The sequence below is a fragment of the Equus przewalskii genome, chromosome 11 (genome assembly GCF_037783145.1).
Source record: "Equus przewalskii isolate Varuska chromosome 11, EquPr2, whole genome shotgun sequence".
Lineage (NCBI taxonomy): Eukaryota > Metazoa > Chordata > Mammalia > Perissodactyla > Equidae > Equus > Equus przewalskii.
In genome coordinates this window covers 24,100,669-24,122,362 of record NC_091841.1, presented here as the reverse complement: position 1 = coordinate 24,122,362, position 21,694 = coordinate 24,100,669, and the positions used below count along the sequence as shown (strand labels likewise).

General features: G+C 46.7%; 1 protein-coding gene across 5 annotated transcripts in view; it reads left to right on the top strand.

The window, feature by feature from the left end:
• Positions 1–21,694, top strand: part of AHNAK (AHNAK nucleoprotein) — a 139,814-nt gene that overhangs the window by 69,300 nt on the left and 48,820 nt on the right. Inside the window, exon 6 of one of the 5 annotated variants that reach the window (XM_070565348.1) lies at positions 6,465–7,641. The exons of the other annotated variants lie outside the window; for them this stretch is intronic. Coding sequence (XP_070421449.1) covers positions 6,465–6,469 — 5 coding nt within the window. The 3' untranslated portion in view covers positions 6,470–7,641. Of the gene's footprint in view, positions 1–6,464; positions 7,642–21,694 lie in introns of those variants that run through there. 5 annotated transcript variants of the gene reach the window in all.

Genomic DNA, 21,694 nt, shown 5'->3' with positions numbered 1-21,694 from the left:
GTCTCCAGATTATTTACTCTAAGAGTTCTTAAAAAGGCAAGTTGCAGTCCAATTCTACCACAATACGGACACCTCACTTTCAGGAAATCCATGACCACCTACCTCCAGTTAGGGAGGTCCTGTGTTCTTCTTTCCTTATCTTAGCAGTAATCATTTTTTAAGGATATCACAAAACCAAATTCTTATCAATTATTTTATACAACTCAAAACTGTTTAAAGTGAAGAATCAGTCACCGCCACTGCTCCCCTCAGAGTAACCTGCACTAGGCTTGGTGTACACACTCTCTCTGGGAAAGCTCCCCAGGCTGAAGGCCCCGGGATGGTGTCTATGGATGCAGGTCTCCACTCCTAGCTCCTGATGCTCCAGTCTCACCTTTCTGCTGCACCTTGTCACCAGAGTCTCTCATTTCAGATATGGCAAGTCTTCAGATTTGCTGGGAGTACCCACTTCCATAGCCACTGTGGACAGGCCTTACGTGACCTGCAAGAGAGGTTTCCTGGGTGTGGCCTGGGGAATTATATTTGACCTCTGCATGCCTCAGTTTCCTCATCTGTAACATGCGGTGGGTTAGGACACCACCCGTCTCTGTGTCTAGCTTCCTCCCCCTCAGTTAATATTTCTGGTTTCTTTTTCTGCTCTTGTCATTTTTTGCCCAGCAGAGGGCTTGTGTGGAGGTGGGGAGATGAGGAGAGCTGGAGTCACCTTCTGACTGACTGGCTGTGTGACCCTGCCAATCACTTGGCTTTTCTGGACCTACGTTTTCTCATCTGAGAAATGAGGGACCAGGACTCTTTGATCTCCAGGGGACTTTCTGGTTCTGATATCCTGTGATTCTCGCGACCTCCTCCTACCCAGGGGTGACCCCTCTGATCCTGAGGGAATAGTCAGCGTAGGGTAGGCACAGGCTGGTGATAGTAGGTTTTGGGCAGGGGACAGACTGGAGAAGCTGGACCCTTTTCCAGAGCCCCTGAGTCAGTTCCTTGTGGTCTGACTTCATTTTTTCATTTGAAGTGTTGTGAAATCCTGGAACATCACCCACACCCACTTTCAACTCTGACTACATTTGTGGTGCATTCCAACACCAAGTAAGAGTGATTTGGAGATGCTCTCTCCCCTGTGAGCTGGGGAACTCTGCTCCCTGTTGTTGTGTGTGGTTTCGAGGGGGCCAGGATAACCAACCATCCTGGCTTGCCCTGGACAATCTTGGTTTTAGCACTGGAAGTTCCACGTCCCGGGAAACGCCTCAGTCCACACCAGGATGGTTGGTTTCCCTCCTGATGTTCCATATCAGGGCCTGGTCAACTTTCTCAGGGGGCCGGGCCATGGATAAAGAAAGCAGCCAGCAGGGCAGTGAAAATTAGAATCAGCTGGGGTGCTTGATAGCTGCCGATTCCTGGGCCCCACCCTGGAGAGTCTGATTTGGAAGATCTAGAGTGGGGACTGGGAATCTGCATTTCATGAACCCTCAGGTAAGTCTGGTGCAGGTGGTTCGGGTAACACGCCTTGAGAGACACATCTGTGCTGGGAGCAACGGAGGAGACAGAGTCAGCTCCTGCCCTCACGGAGCTTATAACACAGGCAGGAGAAGCCAGGTCGGAAGCTAACTGTTTCTGAGATGCTGCAGACAGAAATAAGAGCTGTAACATGAGTAACAGGCGTACCGGCCAATTTTTTTCACCTCCCACCCTCCAAAGTAATGCAGGGCCTACAAAGCTTGGCTTTGTTCATGTTGAGGGTTGACTTAGCATTTTTTCAGCAGGGGGCCTGCAGGGAGGGTGTTAGTTGCAAGAAATGACCATTCCCTGCATCTTACATCAGACTCTCCCAGTCTTAGAACCACCCCTGCACCGTGCAACCCCTCTGTTGAGGAGATCAAGGGGGACCATCTTTAGGGTCCATTACAGCTCTGAGCTTCTGACACCGGGGACAGGGAGGTGAGGAAGCAGCCCCATTCTTGTTCTTGGTGGGCAGCTGTCATTGCTGTTGCTTATGAGCTAAGCCTTTTTCTTCTTTTTTTAAGATTTTATTTTTCCTTTTTCTCCCAAAGCCCCCCAGTACATAGCTGTGTACTTTTAGTTGTGGGTCCTTCTAGTTGTGGCATGTGAGATGCCACCTGAGCATGGCCTGATGTGCCATGTCCACACCCAAGATTCGAACCGGCGAAACCCTGGGCCGCCGAAGCAGAGTGCGCCAACACAACCACTTGGCCAATGGGCCAGCCCCTAAGCCTTTTGCTAAGGTGAATTGATGAGCAGACTCCTCAAGGGCACTTAGTCGTAGCGATGATTTGAAGAGGACCTGGAGGTCGGGCAGCCTGTAACGGGCTTGCTTATTCACTGGGTTCAGGGACGTTCTCTCATCCCCATTGCCAAAGGACAAGGTGGCAGACGTGTCTCGGGGGGAGAGGAACAGAATAATAGCTCCACAGGCTTTCAGACAAGGCAGGGCAGTGATTGAAGACTGCGAGGTTGACGGGCTCCTGGGGTGACATGCCACCATTGAGGTTCCAGGGAGACCAGTCTCGATGGCAGCCTGGAGCTATGAGGCCGTGCTTCATACCTGGCTGGGAGTATCCACCAGGCTTCTCAAGCTGGTCTGAGATCCTGGGCTGCGGGGGGCTGTCTTAGTCTCTCTGGGCTGCTATAACAGAATGCCTCAGACTGGGTGGCTTATAAACAACAGAAATTCATTTCTCACAGTTCTGGGGCGGGGGGGTGGTGGAAGTTGGCAATCAGGTGCCAGCATGATCAGTTCTGGTGAGAGCCCTCTTCTGGGTTGCAGACTGCCGACTTCTTGCTGTGTCCTCATGTGGCAGAAAGAGGTGAGGGAATTCTCTGAGGTCCTGTATATAAGGGCACTAGTCCCATCATGAGGGCTCCACCCTCAGGACCTAATCACCTCCCAAAGGCCCCACCCCCTAATGCCATCACAGTGAGGGTTAGGATTTCAACAGATGAATTTTGGGAGGACACAAACGTTCATTGCAGGGGCCTTCTAGGACCCGGTGTCCAAAATGTCCCTGTAATGTGGTGTGATGGCTGGGAGCACCAAGTCTGGAGCCAGCCTGCCTGGGTTGAAATCCTGTCTCAGTCATTTATCACCTGGGTGACCTTGGGCATGTCATTAACCTCTTTGAGCCTATTACCCCAAATGGGGTAATAATGTTCCCTATATTTTGGGGAGGATTGAATGAGATAAGCATGCAAACTGCTACCACAATGCCCGAGATGTAATGTGTTAAGCTTTATGGTTATTATTAGCGACAGAAAGTGGCAAAGGCCAATGATGATGTCTATACTAGTTTCCTAGTGCCGCCATAACAAAATACCACAGACTGGGGAACTTAAACAATACAAAATTATTTTCTCACAGTTCTGGAGGCTAGAAGTCCAAGACCAAGGTGTCAGCTGGTCTGGTTTCTTCTGGGGCCTCTCTCCTTGGCTTGCAGATGGCCGCCTTCTTGCCCTGTCCTCACACAGTCTTTCCTCTATGTATGTGCGTCCCTGGTGACCCTTTGTGGCTCCAAATTTCCTCTTCAAAGGACACCAGTCAGATTGGATCAGGGCCCAGCTTAACAGTCTCATTTTAACTTAATCACCCCTTTAAAGGCACTGTCTCCAAATATGGTCACATTCTGAGGTGATGGGGGTTAGGGCTTCAACATATGAAGTTTGTTGGGGAAACAATTCAGCCCATAAGAAGGCCAATCTCAAGGCCAGGATCTCTGAGGGTCAGACAGAAAAGGCCTTCCCTAGGGAAACCGGAAACGAAAGCAGGTGTCAGGGAGCAGTGGGCGATACCAGTCCCATTGGACCAGCCACGGTGCCAAGTGCAGTGTGTTTAGGATTACAGCCAGATGGTTGGGTTTGCCTTGTCCCCAGCCTGGCAGGTGTGGTTGAGATCATCTCCATGAGTGGAGTGAGGAAGGAGGTGAGCGTCGGAGATACTGAAGGGGAAGTGCAGATGTGACATGAGGGTCACATCCCTGGAGATTGGAGGGACAAAACAAAAGGTGAGGTTGGGGAGGCAGCACTGGACCAACCCCTGGCCCAGCCCTTTTAAGGCTCTCGAGACTCTTATTTCTCTTCACTGGATCAGGAAACCCTTTAAAGGGGGGCTACTGTGATAAGTGTTCCAGGGTAGATTTCAGGCCGCCTAGGGCCTTCTGGTGCATCCAGTTGATGCATTTCCTTATGAAATGCAAATCTGAGCCTTTGGCACAGATCCAAGTGGCCAGGGTGTGGCTTCTCAACTTCTTGGAGACTTTTCAGGACAGGGCCAGAGTCCAGCATGGGGGTAGGCATTCAGTTCCCTGTCTATCCCAGGAGGAGCTTACGAAGGTCACTGTTGAGCCCACTTCTTTCCTTTCTCTACACCCTCCCCTCCTCCTCCCCCTCCCACCCTTCTCTTCTCCACAAGGGTCTTCCTGAGCTACTTTGTGGATCTCCCCATTGTTCTGGCAGGTCTGTCTCTGCTGACCCTGAACGCCTGGGTTCCCAGACTCAGCATCTTTTTACCCACCATCCCGCTCTGATTTTGGCTGAAGGAGAGGTCCCAAGGATGGCATCCTGGGAGAATGTTGCTGGAGTGAGGGTCAGCCATTCCAGCTCCCACTATGAAACATTCCAGTTCCTTTAGCTTCTTCTCAAGGCTGACTCAGTTTCAGCTTCTTAGTCACATCTTACGTTGTTATTTAAACGGTGTGGATTTGGATAGTCTCTCTGTTCATGGTCATTCTGAGGGTGCTGGGGCTTGAAGAGGGTAGCTTTTTCAAACTCTTTGGTGGGCTCAGAATTAACTTAGAGTTTCTGACTGTGCACATGGCAGGCTATATTTAGACATAGTCTTCTTATTGAGGTGTGTTCCTGGAGCAGAGCCCCCTAAATCCAGACCTACATTTCAAACTATACTTCCTGCTTCCAGAGTCTTCTCAAGTCAATCACTCCTCTGGAGGACCTGAGACACCCTTGAGAACTCTCTTGGCTCCTGTAGACACCACATTGTAACCTTCTTGGAAGGCAGTGATGCCATGCCAAATTCTAGTCCTGGGTTCAAATCCTGGCTCTGCTGTTCACTAGCTCGGTCCCTTGGGGTGTTTCTAAGCCTCAGTTTCCTCACTTCTGAGTTGTTGTGTGCTGGACGCACATTAAGCACTCAATAAATTATGGCTAATTTTCTTCTTCTTCTTTTCACTCATTCAACTTCCTCAACCCAAATGATATGGAATATCGTGATTTTCCCTGGAAGGAGGATCAGGTGAAAGAAATTACCCTGGGGCCACAATGGTCCTCAGGGAAGCTGATGAGTGACAAGTTGAACAAGGGGCATTAATGGCCAGCTTTAAGGCACTGCTTGATGACAGATCAATCTGAATTGTGGAATAAAGTGAGGACAGGTTTAAAATATCTTAAGTACTCCTTCTCACATGTCAAGATAATGCCGTTTGCCTCTCTGGAAATATACCACGTAGACGGATGGGCTTTGGAGGGGGGACACTCCTGGGACATCTGACTTTGTTTTGGGCAGCAGACGGGCATTGGGTTTTCATCTTATTCCTCCCAAATTTACTGAAACACCTTTTACAACCTCACATGTCCCACTGTGTGAGCCCAGGAAGAGCTCAGACTCAGGGTACAGCTGCTGTCATCAATCTCTGTCACCCCCCAGCATGGGAAGTCTTAGATGGAGGCCAAATAAAAATATGGCAGGGACTCTGAAGGCTTTAATGAGGCAGCCACTGGGTGACTGCTCTGACAATGCCTTCCTACCTTCCCTGCTCCCCAGATAACAGCTAATAAGAAGCTACAGGAATCCAACAGACCCCTCAATCCACTGACACATGGAATCATAGTCCCCCTCGGCAGACAGTGCAATGAAACAGGCTGTGTTGCACAGTGGGTAGGACTTCAGGCTCCAGAGTGGGGGGCTGCCCGCACCCAGTTCTAGCTCCTCCACTTATGAGCTATTCTTTCTTAGCCTCAGTTTCCCCCTTGCTAAACACGGGAATAATTAAGCCATGTGCATCATAGTATTGTTGTAAGGATAAGATGAGATTGTAAACGCGAAATGCTGGGCATTCAGGAAGTTCTCATTAAGCATTATCTGTTATTATTATCACTGTCTTTGGAGCGGGATTTGTGATCTGCCCTCACACTCCTTGAGGATATATTGCTAATTGTCACAGGCCCTGAAGCATGATCCCTCCTGTGAGATTAATTTTTGTTGAGACTAAAGACTTTTGGTCTTCTAGAGAGTTGTCTTAATAAGCAACCATTCCAAGCAATCTAGCAACTGTCCTGCCAGGCAGCTGTCTGGGCAAGGACCTGGAATGGGCATAGGGTGAGTGTCTGGGCATGGGGAGGGCCCCAGAAGAGACAACAGGGCTGAGGACAATCCTTTTCTGACCCAACATTTTGCCCTGGGCTTGCATTCCTCAGACACCTATGTTATTGGTTTTCTTTAGACTGAAGTCTTGCCCCCAGGATTGTTCTGAAGTTTTGGTGGAGGAGAGATGAGTTGAGGCCCGTCCTTGGCTAGTGGAGGTGATACCACGGATCCACAGCTGGAAGGGCCAGCCCAGACATTGGCTCTTCCTGGAATCTTGAACTCAGCTCTCCACCAACCTTCTTCAGGACTGCTTTTTAAAAATGTGACGAGCTTCTGATATTTACTTCAGTAGCATCTTTTGAGTGGCTGCTGCTGCACTAGGCGCCCGGAATGCAAGTAGGAGAGAGATGTCTCAGTCGGTAAGTCCAACAAGCCCGGAGCTGGTGGCTCTCGGACCTCTCTGCTGACAACTTCCTGTCTCCTCGCTGGTGGAGGAGGGCGAGGAGGGTGTTCCTGGCACGGAGACAGCAGGAGCGGAGGCACGGAGGTGTAACAGCATGTGGTGCATTCAGGAAGTGAATGGCACAGTGTGGCTAGAAGAGCAGTTTGTGTGGGTGGGTCAGACACTGAGACCAGGGAGTCCTTGTCTTTGGGGGGATGGGAGCCACTGGAGTTTTTTTTTTCCCAGAAGTGATAGCCTGATTTGGGGATTAGCAGAGGTCTTCTTTTTTTTTTAAATTGAGGTCACACTGGTTTATAACATTACATGAATTTCAGGTGTACATCATTATATTTTGACTTCTGAATAGACTGCATCGTGTTCACCACCAAAAGTCAAGTTGCCATCTATCACCGTACACATGTGCCCCTTTACTCCTTTCACCTTCCCCCAACCCCGTTTCCCTCTAGTAACCATCAATCTGTTCTCAGTGGAGGTTTTTACAGAGGGAAATGACATGAGCTGACTTTTGTTTTTATCATAACCAAAATAACAGCAATCAAAATGATCAGTGTTGGGCACTTTCTTTGTGATAGGCATTAGCTAAATGCTTTAACATGAGTTATCGCATTGACTCTCCTGTTACAGATGAGGCTGGGAGAGTTCACAAAGCCCAACAATGTAGCTGGGACAAACCTGTGTTGTCCACCTCCAGAGCCCTTGCTGTTAACTGCTCCTTGACCTCCCTGAACCTCGGTGTCCTCATCTAGAATTTCTGCCTTGTCAGGTTGTTTTATTAAACGAGAGAATATATGTAAAGCGCTTGGCACAGCGCCTGGCACATTGTGATGCTCAATAAATGTTAGTTGTTGTTTTTGTTATTGTTGCTATTATCCGTTTTAGAGAGCGTGCTGGGTGTTGGGTGGTACCTTTACCTTTGAAACCACAAGGGCTGGCACAAGTAAGCTGGGCTAATAAAGCCACTCCCGCCAGAGCAAGGTGCTGAATAGAGCGCACTGCCAGCATCTGCCCTCTCCCTCCCTGGTAGCCATGGTTACCAACCCCGGCACCTGGTTCTCTCTGCTGCTGCTGCCTCTCCAGCTCAGGTCTGGGTGACGCCCTTCCACCCTGGCATTGTTCCATAACTGCTTCTCTTAGGTTGCCTCCTGCACATTCTGGTTTCAGTTTTGCTCCAGCTAAGCAGGGGCAGACCCCACAGGTGGCATAATGGAGGATAAACTGGAGGGATCAAAGACCAAGAGGCTGTTGAATGTCTCCAGGGGAGAGAAGGTGAAGGCTGGAAGGGCACTAGCCATGGGAACAGAGAGAGAGGACAGCTTTAAGAAGTGTTTTGAGTTTAGAATTGATGTGATGTGGTAATCTAACTCAGGAGGAGGAGGGAGAAGTGAAAAATAAATGATATTTCTAACTTGAATGACCTGATGGTCATATTCGATTCCCTAACTATGCTTCTCCCAGTGTATCTCGTCCATCCCCATGGCTTTAAATACCAATTCCAGGCTGACGATCTCTAAATTCCCAATTCCCTGAGCTTCAGCCTTGAATACTTAACTGCCCGTTGCCCTCTTCACTTGGATGTCTCTAAGGCATTTCAAATTCAACATTTGAAAAATGGAACTTCACAAATGATTTGCCTCCCTCACTCCGAAACCTGCTGTTCCGTCTCAGTCAATGGTACTACTCTCCCTCATGTTCGAGCGAGAGAAGATGAGCAACATCCTTGACACCCCCTTCTTCCTCACCCCTCATATCCCACTCCTCAGAAAGTTCCATTATTTCTACCTTGGGAATATATCACAAGGGAAATACCTCCCCTCTCTCTGTCTGCACTGTCACCATCCTAGGCCAAGCGACCCCCATCTCTCACCTGGGTGATTGTGAGTCCACACTTCCTTCCAACTTCCACTCTGGCTCCAAATTCCGACCACAGTGATCTTTTAGGAACCCAAATTTGATTGTTAATCCTGCAATGTTGTGCTTTATAAGAAATATATAGTTGGTTATCTGAATGCTATATGTCTGGTCTTCATCCACAGTTCCTGGCTCACAGCTCTCAAAACCTTTGGAATTTCCTAAGTGTTGAGAGTGACAAAGATGTCTTTTGTTGTGTTAATCAGGTGACTTTTGGACCCCACTCAAGGGGACCAGCCATGTGATCAGAGGATTGGAACTTTCAGTCCCACCTCCTGATTTCCAGGGAGGAAAGGAGGGCTTGAGGTTGACTCAATTGCCAACAGCCAACGACTTAGTCAAGCATAACTGTGTAATGAAGCCTCCATAAAAAAATCCAAAAAAAAAGCTGGTGGCCTTTTTTTCTGAGAGCTTCCACATTGGGGAACCAGAATATGCCACCGTGCTGGGCCCCAAGCTCCAGGAGGACAGGGTCTCCTTTGTTCAGAACCTCATCCCATGTATCTCTTCATCTGGCTGTTGATTCATATCCTTTCATATCCTTTGTGATATATGGGTAAGCTAGTGAGTAAATGGGTTTTCTTGAGTTCTGTGAGCCGTTCCAACAAATTAATCAAACCCAAGGAGGGGGTTGTGTGGGGACCTCTGATTTATAGCCAGTTGGTCAGAAATACAGGCAACAACCTCAGCTTGTGATTGGCATCCTGAGTTCAATGGGGTCATTGGAATTTCCAATTTATAGCTGGTTGGTCAGAAGCACAGGGAACCTGGGCTTGCAGTTGGTGTCTGAAGTGGAAGGCAGTCTGAATCCTTTACATGTGGAATCTGATTCCATCTCTGGGTGAATAGTGTCAGAAGTGAGTTAATTCTTGGACAATCTGCCGGTATCTGAGAACTGCTTGGTGGTGTGGGGAAGCCTCCACACACACGATGGAATTGGGTTCAAGAACCCTTGGTAATCCTCTCACCCAATGACTTCCAACTGCACTTAACGTAACAACCACCACCATCCCATGGCTTACAAGGCTCCACGTTGGATCTCAGCTTCACTGGACTTCCCTCCTCCCTGTCACTCACTCTCCTTTTGCCTCACTGGCATCCTTGTGGTCCCCATAACAAGTCTTTCCTTCCTTGGGTCCTCACCTTTGCTTGGCCATTGTTCTCACTGTCTGGAATGCTCTGCCTTGTTTTTGTGGGGCTGGCTTCTTTTCATCGTTCAAACTTCAGCCTAAATTTTCCCTCTTGGGTCACTGTCCCACGACCTAAGGAGGTTCCACATCCTTCTCCATATCCTCTGTAGCCAATCCTTTCATTAAGAACACGTGCTGACCACAACTTGAAAATATTTGTTTATCTTATTTATTGTTTGTCTCCCCCACTGGATGTCAACTCCATGAGGGCAGCCTGGCACATAGAAGGTGCCGAGAGGTATTTATTGAATTAATGAACAGGTGGGTGATGGGGGCACGCACAGAGGGCCAGGAGAAGAGTGACATTCAAGGGATGGGCAAAGGGGCTTTCAGGAGACCTGAGATCGAGGGACAGGAGGGTAGTGTCAGTAACCAAGAGAGGAATGACATGTCGGTTGGTGATGCTTTTGGCTTCAGGTAACAGCAAACCTGTCCAATGGTGACATAGACAGACGGGATTATTTTTCTCGTAGTCAGGATGTTCAGTGGCAAAGCTCTGGCCAGTGTCACTGAGGTCCTCTTGGCCTTCCCTCAGCTTTAAGTATCACTTCCTCACACGGCTGAGTTCAAAGACAGGAAAGAGGGAGCAGCGTGGGGCAGACATTCTCTTCACATGTCTTCCTCTCATTGATGAGGGGTGGGGTGGTGGAGGGGCTGTCTCCAGAAGACTCCGACCAATGTCCTCCTATATCCCACTGGTCAGAAAGGACACATGCCTGCTCTTAGACCAGGGCTCTGCCCACCTTGCTGAAATAAAAGAATCTCTTTCCTGGCCTTTAACAAAGTTGAGATTCTGCCAGCTAGGGAGGAGGGGAATGATAAACAATGAACAGCTCTCGCCCTAAGCACATTTCACAAGGAGAGTTTTTTTCTGTTGGGTTAGCTGATGCAAGGAGATCAAATGGGATAGGGATTGAGACGTGGCCTCTGGATTCGATGGTTTTAGACTATTTATGGCTCTTGAGGGGACAGTTCCCATAGAGTGGCTGTGCTGGGCTGCACGCTGCAGGGGTCTTAGGAATTACCGAGAGAAGTTCAGAAGCGTGTGGAGGCTTTTCTGAGGAGACTCAGTTGCCTTCTGAGACAGGAGGGAAGAGGGCAGGATGGTGAAGATGCCCAGCAGCGATGAAGATTCCTCTCACTTTCCTTTGTGTCACAATGGGCTCCTTTAGAGATTGAATCCATGGCCTTGACCTTTCCATCAACTTTGTTTTAACATTGTGATATAATAAACTCTAAAAAAAAAGATCACATTTGTGTGGTCGTACACTGGAAAGTCCAAGGACAAAGCCTGATCCTTTGGTTTTCTCGTTCAGATGGACGGCACCGCCCAGTACACGGTCAGGGGAGTGACTGTTATGGTGCAATCCAGAGGGTGCAGGTCACTTAGACTGCACGGAGCCACCAGATCCTGCAGCCGGATGGCCAGCAGGGTGGAGGGAGAGAGTCCTGAGCTGGGCAGAGGACTCCGGTTCCAGGTCCAGGTCCACCACCTACAAGCTGGGGTTCATCGGCACTCTCCAAGCCTGTGACTTCATCTGCAGAGCGTTGGCTTGTGGCAGCCTGTCTCCTCCCTCTCTGCCCACAGTTATAAAATGTGCTGGCTCTTCATAGGGAATTAAGTGATTGCCTTCTTGCCCGCTCCACCACCCCCTTCTGGGGAGTTTTGACCCTGCTCAGGACCCTCTGGAATAGGATGCTGTTTCCCTTCGTTATTAGCCCCCGTCCCTCACTTCTGGCATTTTTTTCCCCGTTTGTTTAGGGGAATGATGGCATAGGGCCCAGCTAGTAGGATTGGGAGCCAAACATTTCTCCTCTATTTATTCAGATCGTAGCTATGGAGGCAGCAAAAAGCAAACAGAAATTCGACTAGAAATATGAGCTTGATATTACGCATCATTTAAAGCTGGTGTCTACTTGCGTAGGAGGCATAAAACACAACATTATGTTAAAATGAATAATAGCCCCAACAGAAAAAAAAAAAAGTGCATTTTTAAGAAAAAGTTCTTAGCGGGAATGTTCAGCTGCTAAGTTGGTAGGATTGACACCAGCATCATGTGCTGTCTCTCAGGGCGTGAGTTCTGAAGGGGACACGTTTCCTCTTAGGTCATCCCCTTTATCCCGCACGTGAGGACGGACTTTGACCTAAGGAGGGCTCCGTGCATGGAGTCGTTGGGGAAAGGTTGATGTTGGTAAGAAGTGAGGAATGAGATTATTCGGTCCCATCAAAGCTGCCCCCAATCAGATCAGTCCTGCCTATCAGCTGGGTCACCTGGACTCGACTTCATCATCTCTAAAATGGGACAAGTAATAGGTTCTCCCTCACGGGATGGCTATGGGGATTCAATGAGTTTATACCTTTGAAGTGTTTAGGAAAGTGCCTGGATGGAATCAGTTACTCAATCGACAAACACAGAGTGTCTGTATCTTGGCCACGTTGTGCCTTGTGGGAAGAAAGCCCAGGTGTGTCTCTGCCCTCCAGGAATCAGTATCTAGCTGGAGAAAGAAAATGGGCAACGTGGAAATCAATAGAGAACAAGCGAGGCCTCTGGGAACAGCCCTTCCCCACGGTGCGGATGTCCTGGAGGGTGAGCAGCTGCTGGGTGGGGCGCTGTCAACCAGCCCTGCTTAATCTTCTGGCAGCCGAAGCAGAGAGAAAGGAGAATCTGGTATTCATTGTGTGGTTGTTTCTAATTTCCTTCTGCTTTCGAGATCCTCTTCTGAGGGAGAACAATGCCTTGAACAAGGCTCTGGCTTCCTTGGCCAGGCACCCGCCCAGCTGTGGGGGAGGTGGTGCCCAAGAGAATACAATGGCCGGGCACTCCAAGGGCAGATGGCCTTTGATTCCTGTCCTCTGAGAATGGCTGGGGACAGTGGCGTTTGGTGGCTGGCTCGAGTCTCAGCTTATTGTTTGTTATTATATCCCCGGGGCTTTGAGCAAGTTCCCCTAGTCTCATTTATGAGTTTTATTTTTAAATTTTCCCTATTTGCCAAGGAAGGATGACCTTCCTGCACCACCAGGGTTCTTCTGAGGCTGGGTGGGCTGAGAGGGCCATAGAGCCCACAGGACTTCATGGAGGACCTTGATTCTGGAGCTACGAGGCCGCTCCATGCCACGGTGCCACCAGCAGGAGGGGGGACAGCATTGGGTCCTTGAGCGCATTGGCCCTACCACGTCCAGCTCCCAGGCCAGTGCCTGGGAGGGATGCTCAGCAGAAGTCCCCTGAGCTGACATTTCCCCAGCCCGTGCCTTGTAAGGCCAGCCGGGGGCAGAAGGCCCAGGACTGTGTCCAAGGAATGGGGTGCGGTTTCCTCATTCCTTTCTGTCTTCATACTTGGCCTCTTATTTGTGGATTCCAGTACATTTATCCGCCTTTCTGGGTTTCTTTTTCATCACCAGAAAGCAGAGTGACTCCAAAAGCGAGTGACCCACGTGTGTATAGGGCAGAAGAAAGCCCACAGGCTATTTGACTATGATCTTCAAGTCTATAAGCTTTTATTGAGAAAGATGCTATGACAACGGCAGGTGGGAACAAGAGGAATGAGGGCGTGACACAGCCCTGAAAGGGGCTATAGCGGGGGTCAGCTGTCTTTAAGATGCAGCGAAACTGAAGCAGGGTTTCCTATACTTAGGTCACTCAAGTGCCATCACCACAAGTCCTGCCATATCTATACACCATCTGTGTGCTATTTGTTTAATAGTTCTCTTCAGATAGATTTATTTGTAAAGCCTTACATTTAATTAAAAAGAAACTTTTATGTCGCTACCGTAAATGAAACTCTGTATTTTTCTAACAAGCATTGAAACCAGTCCTTAATTGTTAAAACAAAAATATGCATCTTGTACCACTAAAATCTTGAATGCCACCCAGCGTTTTGTGTAAGTTCTTGGTGTAGGGCTTTTACACACGAGGGGGTCTCCGTGTGCGTCTGATGGTGATGTCGGGGGGAGTTTGATGTTGGCAAGAAGTAATGAGGAGGATGATGTGTACTGATCCGTGATCCCACCAAAGATGCCCCAGGGACAGCGCCCTTGCTGTTTGACCAGGGCTCCTCCAGGCTCTGTATCAGCATCTCCAATATGGATGAATGACAGCATCTCCTTCAGAAGCTGGATGAGGGTGGACTGAGTTCATATATTTATAAGGTGTTTAGAAGGTGTCTAGTGCGTAGTAAGCACTCAACAAATGTTGACATCCACCGTAACTTGGAAGACTCTGGTTGAGGGCTCTTGGCTGCCCTGAGGATCCTAGGATGTGCCTGCTTGGAGACAGGGCCAGGGCAGACATGGTCTTCAGGCTCCCTCCCACTCTCCATGGATCTCTCGCTCAGTAACTCCCTTGTGGGGCAGGTGATCATTATTTCTCTCAGGATGATAGGATTAAACTAAGATGTAGTCACGGCATTAGTCATCATGAAACATCCCCTTTGGGACTGGTGGTCATGGGTGGTCCTCCATTGGAGGCACTGGAACAGGCTCCAAGAGATGGGTATGCATATGCACAGGCTTTGAGTTGTTGGATTTGAGTCTGCTGCTCCATCTGAGCAGCCCCAGTGGTTTCTGGAATGGGACTCACGGCTTGGAGTGAGAAAGGAGCTGTGGGAAGCAATCCCAGGTTCCCCGGTGGACTGGAAATTCTGCCGCAGGCCCTGGAATTCGGACTTCCTGTTTGGCCTGGCACTTGTTCCCCCACATATTTGGCTCTGACACTTCCTCTTCCCCCCACCTCAGGATCCATTTCCTCATCTGTAAAATGAGGGGGATGCACTAGATCATATCTAAGGCTCCTTGAAGCTTGGGAAAGCTGTGATTTGCCTCTTCACTTTTCTCTCAGGCCTCTTGGTTGACAGTAAGAAGAAAGGCAGGAAGGAAAAGGGAGAAATAGGGAGAGCTGTGCATCCTACAGTAAACAGCACACGTCCCCACAACACAGAATCAGCCAGTCCAAAATGTCAACAGTACTGAGGTTGAGAAACCCAGCTTTAGGGGAGGAAAGATGGAAGAAAAGGTTTAAAAGGCAAATGTTGGGCCAACCCGGTGGCCTAGTGCTTAAGTCCACATGCTCAGCTTCAGCAGCCCGGGGTTCGCAGGTTCGGATCTTGGGTGCGGACCCACACACCGCTCATCAAGCCACACTCTGGTTGCATCCCACATACAAAATAGAGGAAGATGGGCACAGATGTTAGCTCAGAGACAATGTTTCTCAAGCAAAAAGAGGAGGATTGGCAACAGATGTTATCTCAAGGCCAATCTTCCTCACTGGGAAAAAAAAAAAGGGCAAATGCTCTATGGATGACAAATGGTTAGACAAATGATAATGAAAGGGAAAATTCAGGAAGAAAAGAAATGCATAGGGAAAAAATTTATAAAGGAGGGGAGAAAAAGTTGCTAGGATGGGGAAGGATGTGTTTGCAATGTGATCAGAGCTTCAGTTGTTAAAGTAAGCTGCTGACCTGAGAGTATAAACCAGTGTTGGGGAATTGCTATTCTCCCCTCTCCTTCCTGGTTCACTTTGGAACCTGCCACCACCCTGTTAGGGGGTTCTCCTATGGAATTACAGCAAGGTAGTCGTTAGCAATGGTGCCTGTAGATGCCACAAGGTGGTCTTAGGATAACAGGCTGGATGGTCCAAAGACTTAGGCAGTCATTATCATGTGAGCCAGTCATGGTTAGTTTTTCTAGACCTCTGTTCATTACTGAAATAACAACCAGGCAGTTATCTCCACCTCTACAGGGAGATACCACGAAAGCAAGATTAAAAGAAATCAACATAGAGAGACTGTCTTCCCGACCTCAGGGGGTGGGCAAAAATCTCTAAGACAGAACACCAGGGGCACTAATCATAGAAGAAAACTTGATCAATTGGATTTTATAAAAATTAAAGCCTCTCTTCATCAAAAGTCACTATTAGAAACATGAGAAGGCAAGCCTCAGACTCGGAAGAAGGTATCTGCCATATGCACACCTGACAAAGCATTCGTTTCCAGACTATGTGAAGACCTACCGTAAAACAATGAGAAAAAGACAAATGATCCAATAAAGCCTGGACAGGAGACTTGACAGGAGGCTGCCCTGTGGCCGAGGAGTTAAGTACATGAGCTCGGCTTTGGCGGCCTGGGGTTTGCCGGTTTGGATCCTGGGCATGGACCTAACACTGCTCATCAGGCCGTGCTGTCGCGGCATCCCACATAGAAGAACTAGAAGGACTTACAACTAGGATATACAACTATGTACTGGGGCTTTGGGGAGGAAAAAAAAAGAGGAAGATTGGCAACAGATGTTAGCTCAGGGCCAATCTTCCTACCAAAACAAACAAAGAAAGTATGTTAAATGAACATTAAAAAACAGAGACTTAACAGACACTCACAAAAAGGGCATATCCAGATGGCCAAATAAACTATGAGAAGATGCTCAATATCATTACTCATCAGGAAAATGCAAATTAAAACCACAAAGAGAACCAAGGAAGTGAAAGACCTATGCACTGAAAACTATAAGACATCATTGAAAGAAACTGAAGATGACATAAAGAAATGGAAAGATATTCCATGCTCATGGATTGGAAGAGTAAACATAGTTAAAATGCCCATGTTACCTAAAGCAATCTACAGATTCAATGTAATCCCAATGAGAATCCCAATGACATTCTTCACGGAAATAGAACAAAGAATCCTAAAATTTAAATGGAACAGCAAAAGACCCCAAATAGCTAAAGCAATCCTGAGAAAAAAGAACAAAGCTGGAGGCATCACAATCCCTGACTTCAAAATATACTACAAGCTATAGTAATCAAAACAGTGTGATACAAAAACAGACACACAGATCAATGGAACCGAATTGAAAGCCCAGAAATAAAACCACACATCTGTGAACAGCTAATTACCAACAAAGGAACCCAGAACATACAATGGAGAAAGGAAAATCTCTCCAATAAATGGTACTGGGAAAACTGGACAACTACATGCAAAAGAATGAAAGTAGACCACTATCTTTCTCCCTACACAAAAATAGACTCAAAATGGACCAAAGACTTGAAGGTAAGACCTGAAACCATAAAACTTCTAGAAGAAAATATAGGCAGTACACTCTTTGACATCAGCCTTAAAAGAATCTTTTCAAATATCATGTCTACTTGGACCAGGGAAATAAAAGAAAAAATAAACAAGTGGGACTTCATCAGACTAAAGAGCTTCTGGAAGGCAAAGGAAACCAGGATCAAAACCAAACCCAACTAAGTGGGAGAAAATATTTGCAAACTACATATCCAACAAGGGGTTAATCTCCATAGTATATAAAGAACTCACACAAATGAACTACAAAAAACCAAACAACCCAATCAAAAAGTGGGCAGAGGATATGAACAGACATTTTTCCAAAGAAGAAATACAGATGGCCAATAGGCACATGAAAAGATGTTCCACATCACTAATGATCAGGGAAACGCAAATCAAAACTACACTTAGATATCACATTATGCCCGTTAGAATGGCTATAATCACCAAGACAAAAAACAACAAATGTTGGAGAGGTTGTGGAGAAAAGGGGACCTTCATACACTGCTGATGGGAATGCAAACTGTTGCAGCCCCTGTGGAAAACAGTAGGAAGATTCCTCAAAAAATTAGAAATAGAAGTACCATATGACCCAGCTATCCCACTACTGGGGATTTATCCAAAGAACTTGAAATCAACAATACAAAGAGACTTATGTAGCCCTATGTTCATTGCAGCATTATTCACTATAGCCAAGACGTGGAAGCAACCCAAGAGCCCATCGACTGATGATTAGATAAAGAAGATGTGGTACATATACACAATGGAATATTACTCAGCCATAAAAAAAGACAAAATTGCTCCATTCCAACCACACGGATGGACCTTACGGGTGTTATGTTCAGCAAAATAAGCCAGATTGAGAAGGACAAACATCATATGATTTCACTCATTTGTGAAAGATAAACAAGTTTACAGACAAAGGGAACAGTTTAGTGGTTCCCAGGGGGAAGGGGGTGGGGAGTGGGCACAAGGGGTGAAGGGGCACATTTATATGGTGTCTGACAAATAATAATGCACAAGTGAAATTTCACAATGTTATAAACTATTATGACCACAATAAAAAAAAAAAAAGAAGGAGATGGGGAGACTTGAGTCCCTGGGATATCAGGATACGTGATGAAGTTCTCTATGGAAAATGGTTTCCAAGGCTTCTGTGATTGAGGGAAGTAGCAGGTGAAACAGAAAGCTTTGAAGCAGCACCAAGAATCATGCTAAGATCCCAAGCCAAGTGGCAAGAGCACAGCTTGTGCCGTTCAAGTCCTGGCTCCCACATTTAGCAGCTGTGAGACTCAGATAAGCTATTTAACCTCTCTCAGCCTCAGTTTCCTCACCCGTAAAATGGGCATATATCTGGCTGATAGAGTGGTTTGGATGGATTAAGTGAAATAGTCTATACAAAGCACCTGGCAATATATATATATATTTTGTCTTCTTTTTTTGGGGGCGGGGGGGAAGATTAGCCCTGAGCTAACATCTGCCGCCAATCCTCCTCTTTTTGCTGAGGAAGACTGACCCTGAGCTAACCATGCCCATCTTCCTCTACTTTATATGTGGGATGCCTGCCACAGCATGGCTTGACAAGCTGTGCATAGGTCCACACCCAGGATCCTAACTGGCAAACCCCGGGCCGCCAAAGTGGAACGTGCGAACTTAACCACTGTGCCACAGGGCCAGCCCCTGTAATATATTTTGAAGTCAGGGACTGCGATGCCACCAGCTTTGTTCCTGTTTCTCAGGATTGCTTTTGCTATTCGGGGCCTTTTGTTGCCCCATATAAATTTTAGGATTCTTTGTTCGATTTCCATGAAAAATCTGATGGGGATTGTATTAAATCTGTAGATTGCTTTAGGTAGTATGGACATTTTAACTATGTTTATTTTTCCAATCCATATGCATGGAATATCTTTCCATTTCTTTATGTCATTATCAATTTCTTTCAGTAATGTCTTATAATTTTCCCTGTATAGGTCTTTCACCTCCTTGGTTAAATTTATTCCTGGATATTTTATTCTTTTTGTTGTGATTGTAAATGGGATTGTATTCTTGAGTTCTTGTTCTGTTAGTTCATTATTGGAATATATGAAAGACACTGATTTTTGTATGTTGGTTTTGTATCCTGCAACTTTGCTGTAGTTGTTGATTATTTCTAATAGTTTTCCAAAGGATTTTTTAGGGTTTTCTATATATAAAATCACATCATCTGCACACAGCGAGTTTCACTTCTTCATTGTCTAATTAGATTCCTTTTATATCTTTTTCTTGCCTAATTGCTCTGGCAAAAACCTCCAGTACTGTGTTGAATAAGAGTGGTGAGAGTGGGCACCCTTGTCTGGTTCCTGTTCTCAGAAGGATGGCTTTCAGTTTTTCCCTATTGAGTAAGATGTTGGCTGTGGGTTTGTCATATGTGGCCTTTATCATATTGAGGTATTTTTCTTCTATACCTGTTTTATTGAGAGTTTTTAAAGTCATAAATGGCTGTTGGATCTTGTCGAACGCTTTCTCTGCACCTATTGAGATGATCATGTGGGTTTTATTCCTCATTTTGTTGATGTGGTGTATCACATTGATTGATTCGCAGATATTGAACCAACCCTGTGTCCCTGGTATGAATCCCACTTGATCATGGCATATGATCTTTTTAATGTATTGCCATACTTGGCTTGCCAATATTTTGTTGAGGATTTTTGCATCAATGTTCATCAGCGATATTGGCCTGTAATTTCCCCTCTTTGTATTGTCCTTGTCTGGCTTTGGTATCAGGGTGATGTTGGCCTTGTAGAATGTGTTAGGAATTTTTCCATCTTCCTCAATTTTTTGGAATGGTTTGAGAAGGATAGGTAATAAATCTTCTTTGAACATTTGGTAGAAGTCTCCAGAGAAGCTGTCTGGTCCTGGACTTTTAGTTTTGGGGAGGTTTTTGATTACTGTTTTAATCCCTTTACTTGTGATTGGCCTATTCAGATTCTCTATTTTTTCTTGATTCAGTTTTGGGAGGTTGTAAGAGTCTAAGAATTTATTCGTTTCTTCTAGATTTTCCAGTTTGTTGGCATATAAATTCCCCTATCTTCTTAGAAGAAAAATGTGAAATGGGAACCCATCTCCTTTATACACCCTTTCTTTCTTTCTTCTTTTGGTGAGGAACATTGGCCCTGAGCTAACATCTGTGCCAATCTTCCTCTATTTCACATGTAGGATGCCACCACAGCATAGCTTGACGAGTGATGTGTAGATCTGTGCCCAGGATCCATACTTGTGAACCCCAGGCTGGTGATACGGAGCACATGAACTTAACCACTACACCACTGGGCCAGCCCCTACACACCCTTTCCATGAATTTGTTTCAATCGGGAGAAGAACCTATGGTTTCCTGCCCACCTTGTTCATCCTAACCATTCTGTGTTGCCAATTCTGTGATAATGAAACCCTGAGTATTGACTATAGCGTTCAATATTGTGAGCCAAGTTCGGACTCCAGCTTTGCTCCTCTTAAACTGTGAGGCTCTTGGGAAGTTATTTAATTTCTCAAAGTGTTTGTTTCCTTGTCTATAAAAAGGGGATCATGGTACTTAGCTTATAGTTTCACTGTGAGGGTTGAATGAAGTCACACATAAGAAGTGCTCAGCCCAGCATCAGGATCAGAGCAAGTACTCTAGAAAGGGGAGTCTAGAAACGTCACAGCTCTCACTCAATTGATGCTCCATTCTTTCCAAGCCTCTAAAAGAGGCTTAGCATCTTTGTCCTCTAAGCCATTCAACACACGTTTGAAAAAACAGTTCTGCTAATAATTTTTCCACAAAGTGAAGCTACTGGAGGAATGGGGCAGAATCTTGGTGCTTCAGTAAGGGACGGGGGAGGAAGGTCATTTTCAACTAAATTGATTAGCAAGAAGATATTTGTGTGGACCTTCAGGAATGGGTAGGATTCAGTCACAGAGAGAGGAAAGGACCAGAAGGTCATTCTAAGTCGGGGGATGGAGAGGAGGTGGTACCTAGAGAGCAAAGGTGGAGTTTGGGAATGGTGGTCAGGCCATTTTGGTTGGCACCTAAGATTGATGTAGGGACTAGTGGAAGATAAAGTGGGAAAGGAAAATTGGCTCCAGATGAGGTCCCACAAAGAAAGCTGGACTTTTGCTATAGGAAAAGGAGTCACTGAACATTCTTTTTTTCTTTTTTTTTTTTGTTTTTTTTAAAGATTAGCACTTGAGCTAACATCTGTTGCTAAGTGTCTTTTTTTCTTCTTCTTCTTTTTGTCCCCAAGGCCACCCAGTACATAGTTGTATATTCTAGTTGCAGGTCCTTCTGGTTGTTCGCTGAACATTCTTGAGCAGGGAGGTGTAAGATGAAGCCGGGGTGTGCAGACCCACATGGGAGGTGAAAGCCACTGGGCCAGGAGGCCAGGGAGGAGAGAAATGTGCAGGTTCGGGTGGAGAGGAGTTGAGTGTGACTCAGGGTGGAGGTGGTGGGATGGAAAGAAAGGTGTGGGTAGTTGGGGAATGGAAGTGAAGGACTCCTGAAGTCTTGGAGCCAATTTTTTCAGTTTATGAAGCAGAGAGAGGGAAGCAGAGAGACAGTCATTTGGAGATGATAATGAAAGGGATTTCTTAATGGCTGAAGGAAGCCATTAAGACTAGAGAGGGTGCATCTTACCCTTCCTGGCTCCTCACCTTCTTCAGTCTGTTATTTGCACGTTCTCAAGAACACGTGGTCCTCTTCCGGTCTCAGACACGTACGCGGCACCCAAAGGACAGACC